At 45.5% G+C, this 27326-nt stretch overlaps 1 protein-coding gene across 10 annotated transcripts in view; it reads right to left on the bottom strand.

The window, feature by feature from the left end:
• Positions 1-27326, bottom strand: part of TPD52 (tumor protein D52) — a 104732-nt gene that overhangs the window by 25894 nt on the left and 51512 nt on the right. For 8 of the 10 annotated variants that reach the window (XM_044780313.2, XM_070481010.1, XM_070481011.1 and 5 more), the window contains exon 2: positions 1658-1773. In XM_044780313.2, coding sequence (XP_044636248.1) covers positions 1658-1773 — 116 coding nt within the window. Of the gene's footprint in view, positions 1-1657; positions 1774-14348; positions 14777-27326 lie in introns of those variants that run through there. The other 2 variants (XM_044780312.2, XM_014861845.3) reach the window with 2 other exon arrangements.

Raw genomic sequence — 27326 nt, 5'->3', positions numbered from 1 at the left:
CTATGAAGAAAGTGAAAAGAGAACATATGGAATGGGAGAAAATATTTGCAAATCATCTATCTGGTCAGAGTCTACTATTCAGAATATTTACATAAAGAGCACTTACATCTCAACAACAAAAAGACCAAAAAAGCAATTTTTAAAAATTGGGCAAAGGATTTGAAGATATTTCTCCAAAGAAGGTATATGAATGGCTAATAAGCACACGGAAAGATGCTCAACTGAGCATCTTTTCAATCTCATTTTCTGTCTCCTCTCCCTAAGACCTCAGGGAAGTCCCTAAGGACAAGTCATTACCACAGTGAGATACCACTTTACGCTCACTAGGATTGCTATACTCAAAAAGACAGGACACAAATGTGGGCACGGATGCAGAGAAACTGCTGATGGGGCTGCAGAATGGGTGTTCCTGCTGGGGAAAACAGTTTGGCAGTTCCCAAAAATGTTAAACACGGAATTACCATATGACTCAGCAATGCCACTCCTGGGTATATACGCAAAGGAATTGAAAATAAGTATCCAAACAAGTTCTTTTACACAAATGTTCCTTAGCTCACTATCTACAGGTCAAAAGGGGGAGACCACCCAAATGTCCATCAATGGGTGAATGAGTAAACAAAATATGGTAGATACATATAATGCGGTATCATTAAGCCATAAAAAGTGAAGTACCAATACATGTTCAATGTGGATGAACTTCAAAAATCATACTAAATGAAGGGGCCGACCCCATGGCCAAGTGGTTAAGTTCGCACACTGCTTCAGTGGCCCAGGCTTCACCAGTTTGGAACCTGGGCATGGACCTACACACCGTTCATCAAGCTACACTGTGGCAGCATGCCACATAGAGGAACTAGAATGACCTACAACTAGGATATACAACTATGTACTGGGGCTTTGAGGAGGAAAAAAAAAAAAAGAGGAAGAGTGGTAATAGATGTTAGCTCAGGTCCAATCTTCCTCACCAAAAAAAAAAAAAATTATACTAAATGAAGGAAGCCAGATACAAAAGGTCACATATTATATGATTCCACTGACATGTAATATCTGGAATAGGCAAATCCATAGAGACAGAAAGTAGATTAATTGTTGCCAGGGGTTGGGGGAGGGGAGACTGGGGATGCCAGCTTAATGAACACAGGATCTCCTTTGGGGGAGGTGAAAATGTTTTGGAACTAGACAGAGGTGATGGTTGTGCAACACTGTGAATGTGCTAAATGCCACTGAACTGTACACTTTAAAAAGGTTAATTTTAAGAAAAAAGAGAGAGAAGGAAAAAAGGATCAAAAGCCTATATCCACAGCACAGCCAAGGGCAGAACACAGTCCTTGGAGCACGTGAACAGCCACGTGGACCAGAGTCGGCGAGGTCCCTCAGGAGACACTCACTAGTCCCCTCTTACCTATTGTCCACTCACACGCCACTTCTCAGCGTTACCTACTACCTCCTACTTCTCATATTTACCTTTCCTCATAGAAAAAGGAACTGACACCATGCTGTTCTAGCCCCTCGCCCTACTCCCAGACCTCCAGGACAGGAAAACCCCTGTTGCTCTTCCCCTGGAACTGACTCTAGGATATCACCATGTGCTTTAGAGACACAAATGACAACATACTTTAAGTGCACACCACGAAGTTGAAACGGAATGCCTCTTTACCTTTGCAAGTTCCCTCCTCAGCTCTTCTTGCTCCTCCTCTGACAGGGTCTCTGTGGTACTGATCGTGGCGGCAACATCTTCTCCTTCCTCGGGCACTGGGTCTGTTCTCAGAAGACCTAGTTGGGGATTTAAAAAAAAAAGTCTGTAAGATATGAAGGCTAAGGAAAATTCTCCTTTAGGCTCCTCCACTGCCCCGGCCAGATTAAAGCCAATTAGGTTAGACCCACACATCACCTTCAAACGACCTGGCTCTCCCAATAAAGGACAGAAGAAAATTCTGAGCTAACCACAAAAAGCCACCAACTTAGACTCTGCCAAAAGATGAACTTGGAAAATCCAACATTCGCTCAGCTTCCGCTCATTTCCTCAGTCACAATATAGTTACTGCAGAGCAGACGAGTTAAGAGGCCAAGAACGGGATCTTGCTAAGGCTTGAAACGCTGACCTAGCGCATCGGCATGACTAGTCATTCACACTCACCAAGGGACGGAGTTTGTAAGCATCTCGCTTCCTCTGCTAATCAAATCCAACTCTTACCAACCCGGATGAAGACGACCTGCTCACAAACTCAACATCTAAAGAAATGTTATGCCAGTTCTTTCCATTGATTAGCGGAGGTAGGAAACATCTTCTTGTATATCTCACCCAGATATGCTTTAAAAAGTCCTAATGCATATATTCAGAGAAACGACCCACATCCACACAGGCTGTCTACATTATTTAAGACCAATGCCGCCGCACCAGTCCCCTGGAATACAGCCAGGACTACCGATCCATCAAGAAGACTTCGATGTTTCTAGAGCGGCCAGGGAGTGAGCTGTGTCTCAGCAACTCTCCCCTTTCTTCTGCCCAACCAACCATACACAACGCTGGGGCAAGGCGAGCAAGCGCCCCAAACCTCAGGAGTAAAATTTAAGGGGGCACCAAGAAACTCTATATACCTAATTTTATTATTTTAATGCAATTATGTTTTAAAAAATCAAAATTCAAAGAATCCACAATGAACAAAAATACCAAAATTTTAAATAGGCTCAGGATTGCTGATCCTCCTTTTGCCTCAGGCTCCAAAACACCTTTGCAAGGCACTGCTCTCGACCTTGTCATTGTTTAAAATGTTAGTATTTTGTTCACCATGGATTTCTCCAATTTTAATTTTTTCAAATGTTGCATTAACGTATTACGGATCTGGATCACAGGGCTTTTTGGGGCCCCTGCCATTGTACACCCAAGGCAAGCACCAACCAGCCTCACTGGCCTTTCTCACCACAGTTCTGCCCGCCCCTTCCCACGTCACATGTCTACGTTTCCACACCTCCTCAGGCAACAGATTTTTTGCGTAGGGGCCCAGGCGAAGCTCAGCTCTCCTCCCCTTCCTGCCCTTCGCCTCTCTCTGCCAGTGAGCAGAACAGAGATCACAGTTCTTCCCGCCACCCCCACGTCCATTTCTGAGAAGTGCTAGTTCAGCCATAGCGGCAATGTGGCATCCTGCCCAGAGCAAGATGCCAACCAGCAGATGACGGACTCGGGCAGGCGGAGAGGAAGAAGGAAGAATGACCCGGCTGGTCAACAAGCAGCCAGCGCCAGGGCAGACCCCAGAGAAGCATACAAATCAGTGACGTCGTGTGTACCTACATGGCGTCAAAGGTACAGAGACACTTGCCACACAGTCTCTTGTATATTAACCGCATAAAGGTAGTTAATAATTATAGTAACAATAATCACCAGCATAACAGTACCCAACAATGCCTGCCTGGAAGGTATTTACAGAATTGCTAAAGGCATAAAAGTAAAACAAAACAACTCAACCACTACCAACTGGAGCAGCAAACAGAAGGTGATTAAGCTCTCCGATGCAGAGACAACAGGTGACAGGTACAGCCGGTAGGTGGTAAAGCTCGATGAATAATTCCTTCTGTAGCTTCCCTCTAAAACATCTCTGAACAGACCGCCCAAGTAATATTTCCATGATAGAGACCTGATCCTGTCACTCCCCAGCTTAAAATGCTTGAATGGTTCCCTGTTGTCTTCAAGACAGAATTCAACCCCACAGTTCAGTACTCAGGCCCGGCCGGACCCACCCCCTCTGCCACTGGCATCTCTGACTCCGACTCCAGCCACATCAAACTGTGGACAAGGGGCCGTACTAGGTACCGTCAGAAAGCACTGAGGAGGGTCCGTGTGTGCTTGCAAATCTATCCCCTATGCCAGGTTATGTGACGAAGGAATAAGATTGAGGATGGGAGACAAGCATACAGGTAGCAATCGTGTAAGGCAATGGAGTAAAAACCATAAGAGAGTTCATTATAAACGTTCTTCATTTTATTTTTAAAGTTTTGCTCAGACCTCTCATGTCCTCCAACTAAAACAGGTTCCCCCCCCAAAAAAAACCCAACAAAATTCACGTGCTAAACGATGCCTTAAATAATAAAGACTCATGCTTTTTAATAAATACTATTTTGCAAATCTACTTAAGGGGAAAAATGCACTGATTACTAATAACGCCTTATGCAAAGCTGCCCAATTCCAAAGAGAATCTAAGGGGATTTTGACACTCTTCAAGTGTTTAGTTAGGCTAACAGGGAAAATGAATGTCTCAGAAAGGGGAGCCACAGGGCTCTCCAGAGCTGGTTTCAGGACCTCCAAGATGACCTTGAGACTTTACATTAACAATCTAAGAAAGTTAGCAATTACACGTTTCGCTTTTTCCATATTAGCCTGTAGGTGGCAGCAAATTATCAACATTAAAATACAAAGGTGTGGTTTGCTTTGGGATAATCAACTGGGAAAAACATTGGAAAATAAAGGAGAGGGAAGAACAGAATGTAGATACTGAAATCATTAGCAAAACATACCAGCCATGACTTAGGAAAATTATTAATAACCACAAGCACCCCCCCAGAGTGCATTCTATTTATATCCTAATCTGAGCTGAGGGCTCCAAATACATTACACCATTTATGTCCAAGACTTCTGTGAGGTGGGGATCACCATTTAGAGATGAGGAAATTGAAGCTTATGGAAGTTAAGCTACTTGCCCCTGGTAACACCCCTGCATACAGGGTGGAGTTATTAGCATTTTGAACCCAGACAGTTTGATTTGAAAGCATTTGCTTCAAATCACTGATTTCCAAATAAAGATGAGAGTAAGGGGCTGAAGGGCAGACTTGAGTGATACCTAGAAGTAATAATAAATAAGACTCTGCACACAGCAAAAGAATCTGGGAGACCAGATCAAAAGCCATCTTTTCTTCACTTCCAACTGCACAGTTTCCCCAAACCTGGGAATCCAAATTTTGCCTGACATGTTTTCATAGCTACTGTCCCATTTCCTATATCTTCAGAAGACTGTAGTATTTACTGCAGAGGTAGAGTCTGGTATTTGGGAGAGGAGATAATTTCTCATTCACAAAATGAAAGTTGGGAAACAGGGATGCTTTGAAGTATAGAATACGTAAAATTATCCAAAATATTATTTGATCATTAATTTTAATGTTCTTCCTCAGAATCTGATGGAAAGCTGCTTTTAAAAGATGAAGAAGGGGGAGATAATATGACTAATATTTATTGCGGTCTAACACACCAGCCACTGTGAGGCAAGATTTATATGTTATCACATACAAAAAAAAAAAGCCTTACAACCAATGAGAGAAGTGGTATCTACTTCCATCAGGAAACCGAGGCCCTCTGAGGTTCAGGAATTCGCCCAGAGTCACAGAGATTAAAACACAGGTCTTTCTGACTCTAAACCCTCGCTCCTTCGTGTCCACTTTTCTTACAGAAACTTCAAGGAGCAGGGAGAACACAGGGCAAGTCACAGAAGGGCAGCTGGACGCAGAGGGCCGAGGCTCCCTCCACGGGGACTTTTTACTTCACGGAGGACATGAGAACACAGGGGGGACCCTGGAACAAAAGTCAGAGGTACCATTACAGAGCCCAAGTGACTGAAAACTGGTGATAACTGGTTCCATCAGATGATTAACATTTTAGCCACTTCCTTAAACCTTCTAGTTGTGCAAATAGATTGTCCTCCTGTCTTCCATTGCGCATGAGCGCCCCCTGAAGAGTTTTGAGGGTGGAAGGAGCCTGGAGCCCACAGACAGGTGAACTGTCGGGTGCCAGGGGAGAGCCCCACCGCCGAGGGAGCGATGGAGAAGATGGACGGAGACCAGGAGGGTCATGCCCCAGCAATCCTAAGACTCAATTGTCCCTTTTACATTCTACATCTTGGAACTTGACATGCATTGTACACCCAGCCAGCTAAGCAGTCCACGTGGCATAGGTGCACCCGCGCTTCAAAATGTGCAAAATGGGTGTCAATAGCTTAGAAAATCACAGACCTCTCTTTTAAGAAAGACTGCATCACAGACCTCCCGTGCGAGCAAAATGAATCAAACAGACACGGATTACTCCTAGTTGAAAAGCAATTCAGATCAGTTAGACAACACACGTGAGGATCTTTCAGGAAAATGCTAACTTTACTTTAAAAAGTAGGCACGGGAGTGTTATGGTCTACGTGTATGTCTGAATAAGTCTAAAATGACATCAATAAGCATAAAATCAAAATTGTAAGTGACAATACAGCACTGTTTCTTAGTTTGACTCGCAGTAATTTTTTTCCCTTAATGAAACACAAAACAATGGTAGATCTTACAATCTGCGGTGTCTTAGATGGTGAAATACGATACTTTAGAGAACTTGTTAGCAATCTGAAGAAAATAAAGAACTTAGGTTTTAGTGGAAATGTGTTTGATGAGCAAGTATGGTGGGGAAGGAGGAGGAAGAATGGGAAAAAGATTTCCATCTTGAACGTGTCTCTAGTTCTAGATAATAAACTCCTGATGTCCCATCTTTATCTTTCCATCTCAGGACTCAGAATCCCAGAAGGGAGCAAATGTTACTGAGGGTTTTATTTGAACTGATTCATCGGTTCAAGATTGAATCAAACTAAACTTTATCTTTCCTTTCCCTGCATAGTCACCCATCTGCCTCATACTCTCATGGATTCCGACCGGGGAAGGAAGCCAAGCCATTTTGTGCACAAATTAAAATTAAGTCCCAACTAAGAGTTTGATGAGCACCTCTGCTCAGGTGTGGGTGCAGCCCATGCCACCCCATACTGGAGCACCCAAATAAATGGTTCTCTCCCCTTCAGTTCTTCATCTTTGACCTCTCGTTCAATTACAGTGGGCCTCCATCCAATGACTGGCGTCCTTATAAGTAGAAAATTTGGATAGGGAAACTCAGAGAGGAGAATACCCCGTAAGGACACGGAGACACAGGGAGAAGAACATCGCGTGATGGGGAGGTGGGAGGGACGTGGCGGCAAACCAAGGAATGCCAAGGACTGCCAGCAATCTCCAGAGGCCAGGAGGCAGCCAGGAAGCATTTCCTGTAGGGTCAGGACACCTGGGGACACCTTGGTTTGGGACTTCTAGCCTCCAGAACGAGAGAGAAGAAACTTCTTTTAAGCCACCGGTTTGTGGCGCTTTGTTAGAGCAGCCTAGGAAACTGCGACAGATAGAATGGGGAATAAAAACAGACTCAGCCATTTACTAGCTGGGTGACCTCTGATCAAATGTTTGTCCTCAAAGATCAAACATTAATACCCCAAACCCATTACCTGTAAACTAAAAAAATGCATAAGAAATAAAAAGGCATACCACCTAGCTCTCTGGGTTTTTATAAGATTATTTTAAAGGAGAGTAAAGAGCGGGCACATATTAGGTGCTGGATAAGGATCTGTGGTTTTCCTCACTTTCCTGGGTCCTGCAGCTCATGCATTCCTGCCTCTCTCCTGTTCTTCCGTGGAGCTTGGCTCACAGGCCTCACCTCCTCGCTTCCCATCACTCTCCAACCCCTGAAATCCGGCATCTGCTCCCCCCCACCCCCAACTAAGGACAGTTCAGGTCACAGCCTCATCTGAGATCTTTTTTGTTGTTGTTGTTGCTGAGGAAGACTGGCCCTGAGCTAACATCCGTGCCCATCTTCCTCTACTTTATACGTGGGACGCCTACCACAGCATGGTGTGCCAAGCGGTGTCAAGTCCACACCCAGGATCCGAACTGGCGAACCTCGGGCCGCCAAAGGGGAACGTGTGCACTTAACCGCTGCACCACTGGGCCACCCGTTATCCGAGATCTTAAAGGCCACCGACACTGAGCTTCAGTCTGAAATCTCTGCTCTTCTGACACCTCCCACCCGCCCTCCCTGGGTTTTCTTTCCTTACCTCTCTGAGCTACAGCTCCATCCCACTCTCTGAGGCACCTACGTCACTGATATCTTACCTCCAACCCCACCCTCCTGCCTTAGTTCAGGATCTCACCAGCTCTTGCTTAGATTCTTGTCCTCAAAGCCCCGTGATGGGTTCTGTCCCCTACAACCCACTTAGCACTCTGCCACCGGAGTGAGCTTCTAAGGTATGGCTGACCCCGGGGCCCCCTGGCCTTGCATTCTTCTATGGCTTCCCACCTCCTGGAAACATTCATCGCCCTTGACAATCTGGAACCCATGGACTCCATCAGCCCTCACCCACCCAGCCCTCTCACTTCATCTTCCAACCTGCAGTTGGCAGTTCCCCCAGGGAGACACGCCTTTTTTTTTTTTTTTTTTTAAAGAAATGTATTAACTCAAAAAGTAAAATAAACAACCGCCCACACTTTTTTTGCCTTTTTTTTTTTGGTGAGGAAGACTGGCCCTGAGCTACATCTGTGGCAATCTTCCTCTATTTCGTATGTGAGATGCCACCACAGCATGGCTTGATAAGAGGTGCATAGGTCTGCAAACCCACGAACCTCAGGCCACCAAAGCAGAGAGCACACGAACCCAACCACTACGCCACAAGGCCAGCCCCCCTCCATTAAGTTTCATTACGGTAAAACACAGAACATACTATTAGCCATCGTAACTATTTTTAAGCATACCATTTAGCGACATTACTTACATTCACAAGGTTATACAACCACCTCCACCATCTCTTTCCAAATCACACTCACTTCATGTCTTTGCACGTCTTATTTTCTCTCCTTGAAACACCGTCCTTATTTATTTCCAAGTCCCACTCATTTCAGTAAGTCAGTTTCAAGTGCCTCCTGCTCTTGAAGGATTTTCCCAGACCCCGTGACTCAGGCCCCACTCCAGGCGTAACCCCCTAAGGGTAACGTCTGCTGTACTGAGAGCACAGCCCGCTGGGCTGGGCAACACGGGACCTCAGCACTGTGCTCCATCGTGTATCCTCAGCCCAGGACGCATCTGGTACACCGAGTCTGGCACACAGCAGATGCTCAGCAACGCCCTCTGAATAAAGGAATTCTAGGGAGGCACGCTGAGTTGGAGGGAAAAGACTGGAACCCAGTCTCCCTTCATTGTCAACCTTGTATCCCGAGCTTTTTATTTTATATATTTCATTCTTACTTCACTGCTTTCACCTACAAAGGTTTTTCTATTTAAAACAGACACAAAATATCACTTTCCTAAAGAAATACAACTTCGGTCTCACACACAATCTACCCGAAGATTGTTGCCATTTGGAGCAGGTCCCCACCTTCATGTTACAGAGAAAGTGTGTACACAGCCAAACGCACCAGGGTTGCATAGGTGGGGCATTAACGATATCACAGCAGGAAGAACACAGGGTCAGCCGCCCCCAAGAAAATTCAGTTAGGAGGGAAGAAGTTGCCAGATCAGGGGTCGAAGATACCTCCTATTAAGTCTGAATGATAGTACGTTCTACCCAAGAGAGAATGCGTTAGAGTATGATTGAGCCCTACAAGCTTCTCTGGAGAATAACACTGCATACACCTCTCTCACGCAGCCTTCAAAGAGGCAACAACAGCTATAAGACCAGAGTAGGAATGAGAAACTTCAGTCTCTAGCACTGTTTTATTCAAGCACAAACGTGAGGACATATGCCTTCCCCTTGTTTTAACCTAAAGATATAACATATAGTTCAAAATATCTTTAGTGTCATATGCAAAAAGATCATAAGATATTTCTCCCCTTATAAGTCTATGCTTGGGGCTCCCACTCTCTGTGCCTTGTTCTTTGTTTTCAGATAGAACAAAATCCCTGAAGACGCGGGACGAATATTTGGAGGTCCCCACATCAAGGTGGTTCTCCTTAAGAGACGCTAAAAACAAAGGATCCACTGAAGACAGGGCTTCTCGACCACAGCAGGATGGACATCCTGGGCCACGTAATTCTTTGTGGTGGGAGCTGTCCTGTGCATCGTCCCATGTGGCATGCCAGACACCTCACCCATCACTGTCATAGCAGCCCCTCCCCAAACCCAGTGGCAGCAACCAAAGTCATCTCAAAACCTTCTCCAGACACAGCCAAACGCCCACAGGGGAACAAAACTGCCCCAGGTTGAAAATCACTGACCGAAGGCAGACAGCAACTGACACCTGCTATTGGACACGGATTATCTTCAGAAGAAAGGGATCCAGTAGTGAGAGCCTTGAAAACTGTATTCCTTAAGGCTGTAATTTTCCCATATTCGCCCATGGTGAGAACAGTAAAACCTTAGGAGAGAAAAACCTTAGCTAAGTTATCATAGTTGAGGCAGCAAGAACAAGAAAGGGGAGGAAACTTCACCCACTCCATTTGGGGAAAGACCCAGGAACCCAGGAGATTAAAAAGACAGTGTCAGGATCATGAGAGAGAAAAGGAAGCAGGCAGAAGAGGGGAGCAGACAGCCCTAAGCCCCATCCAAAAAGGGCAGGGAGAGCTTGTGACCCAGATCGGCCACCGAGCGCGCTCCCCCTCCTGAAATGCAAGTCTGAAAGCAGGGCCCCGAACGGGGTCAACTTCCTGCCCAAGAAAGCAGGTCAGCCTCCCACAATTTCACTTCACAGAAAGAGTGGAGGTGGAAGAAAAGATCGCAAAGCAGAACACACCAGTATTTCCAAATGCCTCCCCCAGATAGTCCTAACTGATCCTTAAATCTCTTTCATCTTTCAAAAGAAAAAAAAAGACGGAAATAATCTTCAGTTGATGACTTCAGAGCCACCCGTCCCCTAATCTCAACTGAGTGTAAAACTAGTAACTGGGGCACACGCTCCACCAAAGAGAGACCAAAGGTCAGCCACGGGGAAATTTGGGGATCCCCAGAGAGGAAGTCACTTCCAGCCTCGTATTTCCTCTGTAGGAAGAACGAGCTCCTCCATCTCTCCAATTCTGCCCTGATTTTTATTTTGTTAACCACATATTTGGCTAGACTTACAGTTATGAGAAACTTTCGAGAAGCGATAACCACTTCCCTAAGAAGTGAGTGGGAAAGACAGAGGAGAAATCAAAGAGAGTCATAAAACAGAATGAAAAGGAGGACTCTGAGCTAAGGACTTTCAGTCTGATTTTTCTCAGTGCTTTTCGACTTTCAAACATGACAGCATAACACTAAAATGTCAGATTTTTAAACGACTCCAGCTCCTACTTCCTGAACACACTAGAAAAAAACAAAAGTTTTTTCTTTTTTTTTTTTATAAACCAGGGTGGCATCTTCCTGTACGTTAGAAAATTCTCCAGAGGAAGAGAGATTCTACATAAATAACATTTGGGAAATTGTCCTTGTAGGTGTTCAGAGAATGGAAGAGAAAATGCAACAGAGAACACTAGCTGTGAGCTTACTGTGCTGCCCGGCGGCTGCGAGGATGGAAGGAAACGTACAGGGCCAGGCAACACAGAAAGAATCAACAAACTACACCCATGGCAAAATCCATGACAAAAGGAAAGGTTATGCCTTGAATGATTAACTTGTTCTATAATATCTGATACCACAAAACACACAACCAAACCACTCACTGGCTGGGGCACCGAGAGAGTGCCAACCTAGGCTAACCCAGCTTTGTGATGAGGGGACTTCACAACACCTCTCTGGGCCTCAACGTGCACATCTGTAAAAGGAACGGGAGTGGGAACGAGTCCTTGCCAGTTTCATCTCATTCATTCGTTCATCCATCAGTCCATCGATCCATCCATCCGTATTTGCTGAGCCACAGATGTTCAGCACTATTCCGGGCGCTGGGTAAGAACTGTGACCCAGAAGACTAACATCCCTAATGGAGCTTACGTTCCAGATTCGGAAACTGATTACAAATCAGAGCTTTTCAGACTATGGGCTGTGAAATCCATTTGGTAGTACCAAACGAGCATTTTAAAAAGAACAGAGTCGTTTAAGATACCAGAGCGCATCACACACAGTAAAGAATCCTGCCTCAGTTACTGGTATTGTATTTATGAGGGCTGTGAGTCAGGGAGTCTAAGGCGTTTCTGCATGTGGGCTGGCTGTACCAAAAGTTTAAAAATCCCCGATAAGAGACTTCTCTTTGTTCCAGCCACTGGCCCTCATCTTATTCTCCACTCAGAGTGCTTCTTAGGAACATTCTGCCCACAGATTAAGTCTCATCACTTTCTAATTTGCACCTTGATGGCATTTTGGGTAAATATCAAAGAACAGGTTTTTCAGATCAGTGTTCCCAACCTTTCTGAGCAGGATTCCTTCTAACATCAGCCCTTTTGGAGCACTGCTTTTCTGCTGATTAAGAAAATGCGTAGGGACCAAAAGCTGTATGAACTTTTAAGTGGATTTATAAGGTATCCGTCCTGAGAGCTCCAACACAGAAACGCAAAGAGTGCAAACACACTAAAGACACAGTATTCATTCCACCTGCATCTCATGCTTGACATTCAAACAGACCTGCAGGTTTCTTGCGCCCTGAGAGGTTGGGGGCACAGAGAGAGGGATTGCTGTTCCGGATCCCCACTTTCACTTTGTTGTTTTAGAATCCCCATGTTCTTACTAGGTGACTCCCTATGGCGGTTTCTGTTTGTTTTCATGCTCTCCCGCCCTCTTTTCCAGTGAAAGCAAACTGCTAAACCTGAGCGCTAGTGGGTACGTGAGTTTTACTGTTGTTCACTTGCTCTTTTATAATTTTGCTTTTAATCCCATGAGCCCAGACCCCTACAGATTGCTACTAGGAATTGGGAAGATAATCGTTGGAAATTTGCCGAGAGACATACCCAAGGCTACCAACTGCTTCTGTTTTACCAGAAACATCCAAAGACAGCAACTAGTCCAACAGGGAAGACTGAAAGGAAGTGAAACAGAGATGTGAGAAGCATGCAGGAGAACTAAAACAAGCGTGCAAATCCTCTGGGAACCTCGAACCCTTGCACGCTGAAGTCACCTGCTGCCCAGCTGCCATGGCCCCTTGTCACTTAAGCTTTGCCAGGTCATCCAGCTCAAACTTCCCTGCTGTGTGCTGCTCTTGAAGCGTTTCCTTTACGCAGGATTTAGAAGTTAGGGTGGAGTATCTCATCCTTTTAGGGGAGGGTCCACTTTATTACAGGGGTCCACGGTGGGCCACAAACAGGGGAAGGACAGCAAAGGAGAGGGCTTCCTGGCGATCCCAGCCCCCTGCTGACAGACATCCAGCTGCGGCCCACCAGTCCCCAGCTTCTCGAGACCAACTCTAACCTGTGATTTTCACCATTTCTCCCTTCCTGGAAATCCAAACTACACCCCCCAAAGGAGGTTACGATTGCAACCAATGGTTGGAGGGATGTTGCTTGACCACGCTTTCTATTGTCACAAGCATACAACCTAAAATACTTATGACCAGGCTTCATGCCGTATCCTTTACCATGTTTTCCTACATTACCCACTTTTTAAGCTTAAAAAGAGCACAATGGGACCCATTCTTCATTAATAAGGAAAAAATGAACTTCTAGGAAAACCTGCTTCCTTCTCTAGCAAGTTACAGAGGAGGTCACTTAACCGTCTCCCAGCGTTAGCTGTTCGACGAGGAAACGGGCGTGGGTGACGGCTGCGGCAGCCTCCGGCTCCGTGCGGGTAACCCAGACCCTTCCCAGTGTTCCCTCAGAACAGCCTCGCACTGGCACGCATGACAGAATGACTGCTCCAAAGGCACAGCAACTCTGAGGTTTATCTTTTTTAAAAATCTCGTGCCTAGGCATTTCTGTATTCTCTTGCCTAGCCGTTGCTCTCAACATTCTAGAACAAAATCCAGGACCTCCATTAGCAGGACCGTGAACGGAGCCAGTGCTCAGATGCTTAAGCCTCATTTCAGCAAAGACAAAATGAGGAGGGTCTTCATATCTTACAGAGGCAGCCAGAGCAAAGGCCATCAGAGGCCCCCTTTTTTGTTATCTGCTCAACGAACTCAAAGCGACCAGAAGAGCTCTAATGCTCATATAAACAGTACTACCTTCAAAATCTAAGTTCCGGGGCCAGCCCGGTGGCGCAGCGGTTAAGTGCGCATGTTCCGCTTCAGCGGCCTGGGGTTCGCTGGGTCGGGTCCCAGGTGCAGACATGGCACTGCTTGGCAAGCCATGCCGTGGTAGGCGTCCCACATATAAAGTAAAGGAAGATGGGCACAGATGTTAGCTCAGGGCCAGCCTTCCTCAGCAAAAAGAGGAGGCTTGGCAGCAGATGTTAGCTCACAGCTAATCTTCCTCAAAAAAACAAGAAAAAACCTAAGTTCCCATTTTATATATACTCCAAATACTTAATGAGCCATTTCTCTCTCTGCTTAGAATCTCTAACAGCTTTAACTAGTTTCAAGACAGCAACATCCCCATACATCTTTACACTCATAATTTTAAAGCCAAGGAAACCCCGAGTTGTGCCCACATTTTATTACAGCAAACTTAACTTTAGGAAGTTAGTAGTTACCAAATTTCTGAAGAGTGGGTGATCCGGGTGGAGACGGATTTCCACTAGGAGACAAGTAGAGATAGCTTTTGTTCACTCCTGTATCAAAATCAAACGGGGACTGGTAGTCCTCATAAAAATCCATCTCTCTACAGTCCGTTCAAGGCAAACAGAGAACGCATGGTTTTATAACCGCCTGCTAGTCTTCAGTTGAGCGCCGCCGCTCTGGCCATGGTCCCGGGCAACGTCGCTGAAGACATCAGGCCCAGGGTTTGGAAAGCTGGCTTCCTGGCCCAGGTGCAGCGTTTCCCCCCGGGAGCGCTCACACCCTCCGCCAAGCAGGCCTGTTTAATCAATGACTTATCCCGGGCAACCTCGGGGAGCGCCCTGTTCACCACCTGCTGTTAATTTCGGTCAACAAGGACCGACCTGGGCCTGGGAGCGGAGCTTTCTTCGGTCAACAAAGGAGGGCCAGGTTCTGCAAAATCGCCCAGATGTACAAACAGTTCAGGCGAACGTCAGACACTGGCAGAAATACAAGAAACTACAATTGATTATTTTTTAAACTGGTCAGCTGACCACAACTACACCAGGGCCGACTTAATCTTCTGGGACAAGGAAGGATTATCAGTCAGTAATCTCCAGCAAAGGCCATCTGGGTGGCTCTTTTTTCCACCCTGGATTACAGCAGACTCTGAAAGCCAACCTTCCCGCTTCCGATCAGCTTTCCAAGTACAGCTTGGTACAGAAATAAAGCTCTATTTCCATTATTACTTTATCTAAAGTAGTGTCTGGCGGCGTGTAACAAAAATTTCAGTCTGACTTTTTATTTCCTTTCTTTTCTTGCCCTTTCCTCTCCCTTTCTGGAAGACGGTGTTTTCGTTACATGGACTGCAAGGAGAGGAATCAGCTCTGAAGATAAACCGCCCAGGTATTCTGGCACCTTCTTTGCTTAAGGCCATGCCTCTGCAGGTGCTGCCATAAACCGCTGTGCAAACAGACAGGGAGAACGTGTTTCCTTCTTAGAGCGTGCCTGCAGGGTGACGGAGCCCCTGGCAGCTTGTGAAACGACACTGCCAAGTCCCCAGATTCATCTCCTTTGCCATCAGTCCCTAAAGAGCCCCTTCCTACACCAGCTCTGCCCTTTGCGCCAGTGACAGCCTTCTCAGGTCCACTGCTTTCACACGCGTGGCTCATCTAAGATCAAGGAGCTAAAAATCAAAGCAACCCCTCTCTTAGGTGGGTAACCGTCTGTCACTGCTTAACAAAAAAAAGGCCGTGTTCTACCTTCTCAAATCTACCTGATAAAAAGGGAACTCAATATACTCTCCCTGGACTGGAAGCAAATATGAAACCTAAAATATTTTAAGCATTAAAAAAAATCTGTGTATCTAGTGTATAAAATATATATGCACTAAGATAATCTGTATTCACCTCAACTTACGATTCGTTTTCCATTATTTTCTATTAGTCTCACGTTGTACTCTAGTCTGGCAAGTCTTTATCTTAAGTTTTTAAAAAGTTTATTTTCAATAAAAAAATTCAATCTGCATTCTTCTAAAAGATACCAAAATGTGGACCACTATAAATGCTGTTCATTCTCTATTTAGAAATAGATCAGGGGTGGGCCCAGTGGCACAGTGGTTAAGGTCATGCTCTGCTTCGGCAGCCTGGGGTCATGGGTTTAGATCCTGGGTGCAGACCTACAGACCACTCGTCAAGCCACGCTCTGAAGGCATCCCACACAAAACAGAGGAAGGTTGGCACAGATGTCAGCTCAGCGACAATCTTGCTCAAGCAAAAAGAGGAAGATTGGCAACAGATGTTAGCTCAGGGCCAATCTTCCTTATAAAAAAGCAAACAAACAAACAAAATAGAATAAAGGCTTCTTTATTATTATTTGAAAGAATGAATTGTCTGGTTTCTTGAAATCCACAGTCTCTCTTATCTTGATGGGACTGGCAACATAGTTACGTCCCTGGACCAGAGTGTGCTTAATGGGTCCCTGGCTCTCTGCATTTGGTCAGTAAATAACTAGTAGGAAAAACATTTCTCCATATGCATTCTCACTCCTCGAGCCACAAGCATTAGAAGCTCTTACGGACTGAACGTTTAAAAAATCTCGTTGAAGACCTAACCCCCAGGGTGGTGGCATTAGGAGGTGGGGCCACTGGGAGGTCACTGGGTTCAGATGAGGCCGTGAGTATGGGGCCCCATAATGGGATTAGTGTCCTTGTAAGAAGAGGAAGAGAAATAGCTGGAGTCCTCTCGCCACCCTGCAAGAACACAAGACGCCATGTGCCAACCAGGAAAAGGGCTGTCACCAGGAGTCGATCTGTCGGCCCCTTGATCTTGCCTTGCCAGCCTCCAGAACCCTGAGAAATAATGTCTGTTGTTATAACGCCACCCAGTCTACGGCAACTTATTACAGGAGCCTGAACCAACTAGGACAGAAGATAAGCAATACTGACACACATGCAATGAAGCCACAGCCACCTCCACGCTTCTCACTATCCCCAAAACCCCCATGTCCTTGACCCTTGGTGTTGACATCCAGGCTACACCCTCTGCCTGAAATGCTGCCCTCTTCCCCGCTTGCTGAAATCACTGATCCTTCAAGACTCAGGCAGAAACGCCACCTCTTCTCAGAAGCCCTCCCAGATTCTGTCCCCTCTCTTCTCCCGGCTCTCGCTTCCAGCAGCAGCATGCAGACGGCGAGGGGCCCCTACCAGGCCCTCTGTGTCTCTACGTCCTCCCCTCCCTCAGGGCGGGCACTGCGTTCTCTATTGAGATACCCACCCTGAAGTGTTGGCTCTACTCAACGTGGAGTGGAGAAAGCAAGTAATGGCTCATGGAGACAGCACATGCCTTCTTTATGAAGATGAGGACTTAAGATGCAAGTGATGTCTGAAATTTCTACTCTACCTGCTTGGGTACAATCTTAGGACTGTTGTGTAACATCCTGCCTCTTCGAACCAGGTGTAGTTCTCCAGTCAGATCCTAGTCAAGACGCTGTAGCAGGTAAGAAAAGTGAGAGCAGAAGGCCAGAGGCGGGAAGAGCATGGGGTATGTTACTGGAATGGCAAAAATTCAGCTGGCTCAAGATTCATGTGCCAAGTAGAAGGGAGTTGTAAGATATAAAAAATGGAAATGTAACTTGAGGACAGACCACTAAAGACCTTGAATGACATTTTTATACTTAATATAACATGCAAAAAAAAAAACCACTGAAGGTGTTTGAGCCAAGTAGAGACAGGAGAAGTTTTATAAAGATGAGTAGGAGGCACTGTAGGTAGAAAGAGGCTAAAAGAGAGGGGACTCCGAAAGAGTCTACTGCTACAGTCCAGGCAAGAAGGAGGAAAGCCTGTGGATCAGTGGCAGCTCTTTTTATTTCCTGCTGCAGGCTTTCGGCCCAAGGAAGGAAAACTAGGCAGGATTTGGTTCTGTCCTGCTGGACATTTCCACATGGGTGTTCCAAAAGTACTTCAAAATCAACATGCACAAGACTGAGCTCACCAGTGTTCCTCATGCTATTCCTCTCTCTAAACTCGCCATCCTGAGTCTCCTAGCCTGACCTCAGAGGAATTACTTCCACATATGCCTGCTCTATAAACAGGCACCACCGACAGCTGTTCATCCAACGGCACAATCTGCCTCTCACTCTTTCCCTCTTCTCTGTTTTCACTGACCACACACTTGGACCTACGTGGAGTGTTCTGGTAGAGACCGGCCCAATGGCGGTGTGGCAGGTGTCTGCTGCTGTCTATGTAGCACCCACTTTTCCTTGAGGAATTCCAGTTCACCTGCTCCATGGGGTTCCAGGGGGAGAGCCTACCACAATCCCACCTGTTCCCTGGCTTCAGGCGTGGGCTTGTGCCCCATCCCCTTGTTCACAGGGCCTGGCCTAAGGGTAGACCTCTGAGCAAATAGCACCAACCACAGGCCTTCCCTGACGTTTACCTAATGAGTAACGGAAGAAGCGAGGCTCTCTGCAACCTGAGCCTTCAGGGGCCCGTCTGGAGGGGCCAACAGGAGCCAGAACCAGTGCTGAGACCAGGGAGGGAGAGAAGGAGAAACGGAGACAGCTAAGGGGGGGACAGCAGCCCCTGACCCCCTCCATCCAGCTATCTGGGCTTCCCGGTCACCAACCAAATAAATTTCTATTCTGCTTCACTTATGGTTAGAGTTGGATCCTATCATTTCAATAGAAAGAGTCCCACAATGCCTACTTTCCAACCATTTCCCACTACTACCCCACCAGTTTCAGCCAAACTTGATTTTCCTGTTTCTTGAACGCACCTTAAAATTGGCTTAGATCATTTTCTAGAAATAGAGTCTCTTTCTCTTTTTTTTTTTTTAAGAGGAAGACTGGCCCTGAGCGAACATCCGTGCCAGTCTTCCTCTATTTTATGTGGGACACCTGCCACAGCACAGCTTGATGAGCGGTGCTAGGTCCACGCCTGTGATCCGACCCTGCGAACCCTGGGCCGGTGAAGTGGGGTGTGCAGACTTAACCACTCCACCAATGGGCCAGCCCCTCTTTCCCTTACCTTTTTACCTGTCAAATTCCTATCCATTTATCAAGTTCAACTTAATTAGTCACATACAAATGGTATACTTACAAGGGATGTTCCTTTTACTGCTATCTACAACGGAAAAAATAAACAATACAAATGCCTACTAAAAGTGGGTGAAATGCTAAATAGAACATTCACAGAACAGAAAATTATGCAAACATTAACATGTAGAAATGTATATATTTCACAGGGAAAGATATTCTTGATACATTCAGTAAACAGAGCAGGTTCCAAAACTGTCTGCATTGTACCATCCATAATTGTGTAATACTTGGAGAGACCAACCAACCAAAAGGAAGAAAATGGGCAGAAGGAGAAATACACGTCATACAGCAGGAAAGTACGTCTGCACACAATGCCAGCAGAGGGAGCCCATGGGCAGCTCAGAAGTCACCAGTCCAACCAGTAAAAGCATACCACAGAGCAAAAACCCATTAGATGACTCAGGTTGCTCCAAATGGAAACGGAGTAAGTAGGAATAGCTATAAAGAATATTAAGTTTCCACCTGCTTATTAACTCATCACTCTAATATGTCTGGGTAGGTTCTAATTCTGAAAGATGTTTAAGAAAGAGTCTGATGTAAAAGCTATACGACACATACAAAAATTTACTTGGGGAGGCCGTGAGGAGCACACCGCCAAGGTGACTCCCCAACAGGAGAGGCGGGCCACTGACGTCAGACACTGTGGACATGTCACAGCGACACGGCAGCCAGCTGGAAGGCGTTCTAATCAGTGTGGAATGAATCAGCCCAAATATAGGACAATTTGGCCACCAACATAATTAAGGACAGCAGTGGATCATAAATCACTCAAAACAGGAATCTAGGAGTCCACATGTGATGATTAATTTGATGTGTCAATTTGACTGGGCCACCAAAGGCCCAGATATTTGGTTAAACACTAGTCTAGTTGTGTCTGTGAGGGTGTTTGTGGATGGGATTCGCATCCGAATCGCCAGACTGAGTACAGTAGACTGCCCTCCCCAAAGTGGGTGGGCCTCAACTGATCTGTTGAAGGCCTAAGTAGAAGAAATTGCTGAGAAGGGGGAATTCTCTCTCTCTGCCTGTTTTTGAGCTGCGATATTGGTCTTCTGCCTTTGGACTTGGACTCAGACTGGAACTTTCACCATCAGCCGTCCGGGTCTCCAGCTTACGACCGCAGATCTTGGGACTCCTCAGCCTCCATAAACACGTGAGCCAACCCCTATAATAAATCTCTTATTTAGAGATAGAGATAGAGATATACATATCCTATTGGTCTGTTTCTCCAGAGAAGCCATACTAATACACCATATCAATAAGACATTTTTCTGTTAGTGCCATCAAGTAGATTCTGACTCCTAGCCACCCTGTGGACAGCAGAGCGGAATGGTGCCTGGTCTTTTTGCGGCATCCTCTCACCTTCTGTTGCTCTATCAGACAATGCTCCGCTGCTATTCATAGAGTTTTCATGGCCAATTTTTTCAGAAATGGGTGGTCATGTCCTTCTTCAAATAATAAATAGATATGTAAATAAAAAGTAAGAAGGAAGACGCTTACAGAAGAATGCCATGGTGACCATCACCGTAAAGATTCAGGCAAGAATCATAAGGGTTGCTAAATCTAGGGAGACATTTTAATAAGAAGCAGGATCTATCCATGGGCTCCCCACAGATTAATGAGGTTTGGAAGGGAAAACACAGTAACAACACAGTGGAGAAACTGAACACCACCTTTCCTGGATGATCATAGTTGCCACCACCCAGCACGAAGCAGGAGGACACGTGCCTTCAAATGTGACACCCTGGTACCCATGTAGTCTTCAGCTAAGAACTCAGGACCTGAATCTTAGCATGAGGAAACAGACAAATGCAAAATGATAAAGGTTCTATTTTTTTAAAAGGGGAGAAGCCTGCATTCTTCAAATATGTCAATGTCAAGAAAAGCTGTGAAAATGACCCATATTAAAAGCGACTAAAAAGATAAGACGACTAAAGACCATACCTGATCCTAGCCTGTGTCCTGAGCTGCAGGGAAAAGGAATTCTGTAAAGGACATTACTGGGTCAGTTAAAAAAAAATGGAACACAATGGCAGATTAGATCAAAGTATTATATCAATACCAAATTGAGTAAAGTTGAAAACTGTACTGTGGTTATGTAAGAGAATATCCTCCTTAGGAAATACAAACTTATTTAAGGGGAAAGGGCTATGATGTACACAACTTCCTCTCAAACAGTTGAGAAAACAAAATACGATGCGTGTGTGAGAATGATAAAGCAGATGGGCTACCATGCTAACAGCGGGTGAACGATCTGTGAGAACATACAGGTGGTGGTGTGCTATTCTTATTCTTGCAACCTATCTGTCAATTTGCAAAAGGTTTTCTAAAAACAACTGAAGGAACTCTCTGCATCAGATTAAGCAGCCTTGAGGGAGTTGGAGCAGAAGGGACCAGACCCCCTCTCACAGCAATACGGGGGGAAGTGGGGCAATGGGCCTGAGTGACACTCACAGATTAGATACTCAGGCCCACCCTGGTTCCTGAGAGCAGAAAGGATTCCCTCCACCTTCCTCTGAAGGAAGAGCTGACAGACCCTCCACAGTCTCACTTTCGCATCCTTTGCTGGTCACATCTTCCCGAAGAAGGCCAGGAGGACCTTGTACCACAGTCAGAATAAGAGAGAGTAGGGAGCTGAGGGGCTAATGAGCGCCACCTTCGTTTCCCCCTAGTGCCACCTAAGTAAACCTTGACTCAAAAACACAAAAAGTACCATGAACCAAGCACACACAAAAGTCCTTAGTTTTAAACAGGAAATTTAAAATCTCCGTTATTTACATACTTTCTCGAGGAAGCCTCAAAACCTCTGTGAGATCAACGCTACGACTGTCCGCATTTTTCAGATGGGAAATAAAGCAAAGATGGTTTCTGTAAACATCCACACCAACATAAAGCCAGGAGGTGAAGGAGCTGGAATGTGAAACCAGGTGTCTGCCCCCAAGGCCTGTGTCCTTTCTGCAGCAGGAGAAAGCTGGACCGCAGTTAAGAACAGGTGAGGAGCCAGGATGTCACATATAAATCACCTGAGGACTAATTATAATGCAAAGTCTGAGCAGCTAACAGGCTCCAGGTGATGGGAGGCTGCTGGTGCTGGACCACACCCAGAGACACAAAGTGATGAGGACCTTGAATGGCAGGCTGGGGAGTGCGAAGATGCTTTTTATAACAACAAAACAACAATTATTCATTAGCGTTTATTTCATCCTTACAGCAACACGAGTTTAGTAACGTTATCTTCAATTTCCAGATGAGTAAATGTAAGCAACTGAGAAACAAAGGACGGAGCCCAAAGCCTCATGGCAGTAACCGTCTTCACACGGCGTCTAAGCAATGGGGAGCCATGTCAAGTTATCAGTAATGGCAGGGAGACGGTCAGAGCCATGCTTCAGAAAGATCACTCCCACCTCCGCATAAAGTTGGATTCCAGAGGGGAGATGAGAAATCAGTGCAATTATCAGCAGCACCAGGGGTGTTACAGACCGAATTGTGTCCCCTCCCGAAATTCCTATGTTGAAGGCCTCGTGCCCAGTGTGATTGTGTTTTGGATACAGGGCCTTTAAGGAGGCAACTGAGGTTGAATAAGGTCACAGGGTGGGGCCCTAATCCACCAGGAGTGCAGTCTTTATAAGAAGAGGACGAGACACCAGGGATGCACAGCCACAGAGGAAAGGCCGTGTGAGGACACAGCAGGAAGGCAGCCATCTGCAAGCCCAGGGGAGAGGCCTCACCAGAAACCAACCCTGCCGGCACCGTGATCTTGGACTTCAGCCTCTACAACGGTGAGAAAAGTCTGTGGTATCCTGTTACAGCAGCCTGAGTGGACTAAGACAAACAGTGTGCTCCGGGAACAGTGGGAACAGAGAAGGCAAAGACATATTGCGAAACACCATGGTGGAGGAGGGGGATCATTAACAGATTCTGGAGCCCGAATGCATGATTGGGGTGCAGGGGACAAAAAGAGCAAACCCTAACTGTGATTCCCCAGCAGGCGTTGTCAAAGTTGGTGACAGCATTAATTAAGATGGCGATAACAGAGGAGCGATGGAAGGAGGGAGAGAGAACGAAGCCCATTTTGGCAGATTTGGTTGATAGAGCACAGGAAATGTCCGAACATAAAAGGCCAGCCAGCAGTTAGAAATTAAACTCTGGGGCTCAGAAAACGGTTAGAGCCAAAGAGATCAATGTGGGAAATCTCAAGACTGTCAAGGAAAAGCCCAAAGAGAAGAGAGGCTTTATGAAAACAAGAAAAAGAAGAAAAGGCAGCGCATTCCTGCAAGTAGGAAGAGACAAAAGAGCCTCAAAGGGCAGCAGGTGCCCTTGATGACAATGAAGACGACGACGATAATAATTACGCCTCATCCCTAAGGAACCCTTGCTATGTGCCAGACATTCTTCTATACACTTTTTCCCTACCCCCACTTTACAGATGAGAAAACAGGGCACATGGCAGTTAAGGAACCCGCCCCAGGCACAGAGCCAGTAGGTGCAAACTGGGATTCGAATCCGGCCAGTCTGCCTCAAGTGCTCGCAAGAAGCAAAACCATAGAAGAAAACCCTGAGGGATCAGTATCACAGGAATAATGGGAGGAGAGAAAGCGGACCCGAGCACATGCTACAGAGACTTAAAAAGAAGCCCCTGGGGGCCGACCCCGTGGCCGAGTGGTTAAGTTCGTGCGCTCCGCTGCAGGCGGCCCAGTGTTTCGTTGGTTCGAATCCTGGGCACAGATATGGCACTGCTCATCAAACCACGCTGAGGCAGCGGCCCACATGCCACAACTAGAAGGACCCACAACGAAGAATATACAACTATGCATCGGGGGGGCTGTGGGGAGAAAAATGAAAAAAATAAAATCTTAAAAAAAAAAAAAAGCAGCAGCAGCCACTGGACCTGGTGCCCTGGGGATCTCGCACAGAAATGTTAGTGACAGCAGTGGTGGAAGACAGATAAGGGAAGCAGAGGCCGTGGAGGGAAGAGGAGGGTAGGAGTGAGTGAAAATAGGAGGGGGGTTTGTCTGGAGTGCGTGTGATGGATGAGACAAAGGGGGCAGTTTGGAGACAGTGTCCCCAGCTCAGGAGTGGGCTTCAATTCCTAGACTGAATCATTTTGGCTTTCTTTAAAAAATAATTGTCAACCCTCAGATTAGAAACTTTACGTGAGAATTTTAGGAAATACTTCCTATGGGAATGCCATTACTTTCTCCCTTTATTTTCCACCCCAAGGGGGAAAAAAGTCTACGGTAGCATGGTATAATAAGAAAAAATTATCTTCTTTGGAGGCCCCTCTCCAAAACAAAAATGCATAAACTAGCAGACCATATTCAAATTATTTAGGCCTAAATGCAAACACTCTTTAAGTGATAACAAAGAAATTTTCACTTGGCATGAGTGCCTAACATTCCAGGTGGGGTGTTTTTCTGCCCTCTCAAAATAATTGAAATTGAGTTCACACTCAATAAATAGGCAAGGGGGCCTTTTTTCCCCCCTTAAGAAATGTTTCTTGAAATATTAAAGAGCAGGAGTTACAATGAGAAAGAGACTTCATTTTCTCCCTCAATCTAACTCCAAACATATTTTCGGGTTGAGCCTTTAACAGAGAGAGCCGGAACCTGCTAGAAATCTCAAGAATTCTCTATCACAGGGGAGTCAGGGACTAGATTCCAAAATGTACAGAAAGGTTGTACTGTTTCAATGAGGTCATCTCTTATCCCCTGGGGATGTGTTCCCGCCACGACGGCTGTCAGACTGTAGAGGTTTCATAGCACAACAAAAAATATACAAAGACAGCTCTATATTTGCCACGTTACCTAGATAATCAACTATAATATGCAGATTTTTCACTTTATCCACAGAGTCTGGGTTAAAGTTTTATGGCCCCTCCTCACACACTGATTAGTAGTTTCCATGATTATAGGCCCAGGCACAAGATCTCCAACCTGTGAACTGCAACATGTTCACAAAGCACCTGGGGACAGCGTTAACCTATAGATTCTGACTTAGTAGGTCTGGGGGGCCCCTGAGAGTCTGCCTTGCAGACAAGCTCCAGGTGATTAGCGATGCTTCGTTAGATAAGAGCTGCTATGTTCGCCTTAGGACGAAAGCTTGAACAAACTCTAAATACCTGTCATTCTACACGGCCTGAGCTCTTTCTAAATATCTATTCTTGAAAATAAGAGACAGGTTTGGTAGCCAAAGGGGTTTTGCTTTTTTTGGTGTTGGTTTCTGATTTCCTGCTATCCTGACAGTTCACAAAGCAAGTCCAGACAGAAAACAAAACTGGCTGTCACGACAGGGCGTACCTGGCCTTTTCAATAGGACAATTACTAAGAGTCTGGAATTACAATAATGTAAGCAGGATCTGGAACAACGGCTCAGTAACAAGGAAATGACAGCAGGCCATTCCCTCCAAGAGTTTTCATGATGTACTTAAGAGCCGAGCGGTCTCTATGGAGAGATTATTGGGAGATGAGGTTTCGCCCAAGCGAAATGTTTCCAATTTGCTGACTGAGTTTACAGAGAGCTCTGGAGGGCTGCATAAACGCCATCGACTGTCAGAACCCGAAAAGCAATAAATGAACTGGCACACCAAATTTTCATTTGGAAAAACTTCCACAATGCTTACACAGCTATTCTCAGCGACCAGAGGTTCACGTGAAAACACTTCTCCTTAAGGGAATGAGAGTTGCTTGAGCACAGCAGGCACTGATTTAAAATTAATATCCGACCATGAGCTTCAATCAGCAACAAGCTGGGGCGTACCACACATGCCCAAAATACTCTACCACCAAGTCGGACGTTTAGGCAGCTGAGCTAGCTTTTTAACTACAGTAAGTTAACCAGTGGATGGACCACTAAAAAAACACACAGCACCAACATTGCCCATTTTTTCCTAAACTTTATTAAGAAATAGTCTTATGCCAAAATGTACAGCATTTCTATCTGAACCTGCTACTTTGGTTAAGAAATGCCATTTTCAATTACAAATTTCACATATCTTCCATTTTAAAGACAACAGGAGAATACCAATGCCACAAGTAAACTCAAGAGGAGCCCATTATCTTGAAATCAAATCAATGGCTGGAAGGCCTCGAGACAGCCTCTGTCTTCTGGCTCATGACTGAAGACGTGACATTTTTTAAATACCTGACTTAATAACAACCGTATTTATTATTGTTAAGGCTCCTTACTGACTTTTCTCAGTTTCATAAAACATCATTATCAAACAGCTATTTATCAAAACAGCATATAATTTTGTTTATTCCGGTAAGCTCTCACAGTGGTAAAAGGACAGGATTACCCAAGATGCAATGGGAAGGGTGCATGGAGTGAAAAATGCTTTCCTGAAAAGTATCATGAGCTATGAGATCATGCAATTACGGTCATGTTGTCCCTGAAAGATCAAGATAAAGAACTAGATGAACGATTTAATAATTTTACTGAACACGGCTAAGACTGCGAACTTATCACCGAGCTGACTTCTCCTTATTCCTACGCACACAGCCAGACTACATTCCCCAGCCTCTCTTGCAGTTAGATGTGGCCATGTGACTAAGTTCTGGCCAAATGAAATAATACACATGTAACAAGTGGGAGATACAAAGACTGTTGTTGACAGCCACTGAGATTTTGGGGTCGTTGGTGCAGGAAAATATTGACTAAGCTGACTGATAGAAATATCTTGCCAAATAGAGTTCCCGATGGATTTTTTAAATTCCTCTTTTAGAATGATCATATCTCCAGATAAAAAAGTTTTGGAAACAGACAGTGTTGATCATTGCACGATGTGAAGATAATTAATGCCGCTGAAGTGCACACTTAAAAATGTTTAAATCACAAATTGTGCATTACATATTTTACCACAATAAAAAATGATCATATAATTACAAGTTAAGAAAGTCATTCACACTTTAAAGTAAACTACTTATTACATTTAAATTAAATTATCAGACCGACTAAGAAGTTCAAGATGGAGCAACAGGTGGCGGATGGGAGCAGAACAGCCATGATTAAGAAATATTTGTTCTTAAACATTTTGAATACTCCTTCCCAAGGGCACAGCAAGACCTTTGTGTCCAGATTTGTTCAGAAAATGTTTCCAGTGAAGAACAGGAAGCCTCTGGCAGAGCAGCCTGGTGAGGCTGCCACAGCTGGGCAGCCGCTGTCAGCAAGAGGACAGTCGCCAGGAACTCGAGCCTATCACCAGGCCGATAACCTACTTCTGACCCTCCAATCGCGCTCCTAGGCGTTTACCCAAATGAGCTGAAAACTGCATCCACACAAAAACCCGCATTCGAACGTTTATAGTGGCTTTCCTCATGATTGCCAAAAACTGTAAGCAAGCCAGATATCCATCAATAAGTGAGTGGATAAACTGCAGTACATCC

This window comes from Equus asinus, chromosome 12 (assembly GCF_041296235.1).
Source record: "Equus asinus isolate D_3611 breed Donkey chromosome 12, EquAss-T2T_v2, whole genome shotgun sequence".
NCBI lineage: Eukaryota > Metazoa > Chordata > Mammalia > Perissodactyla > Equidae > Equus > Equus asinus.
Note: the sequence above shows the minus strand (reverse complement) of the source record. Positions and strands in the feature narration are given on the sequence as shown.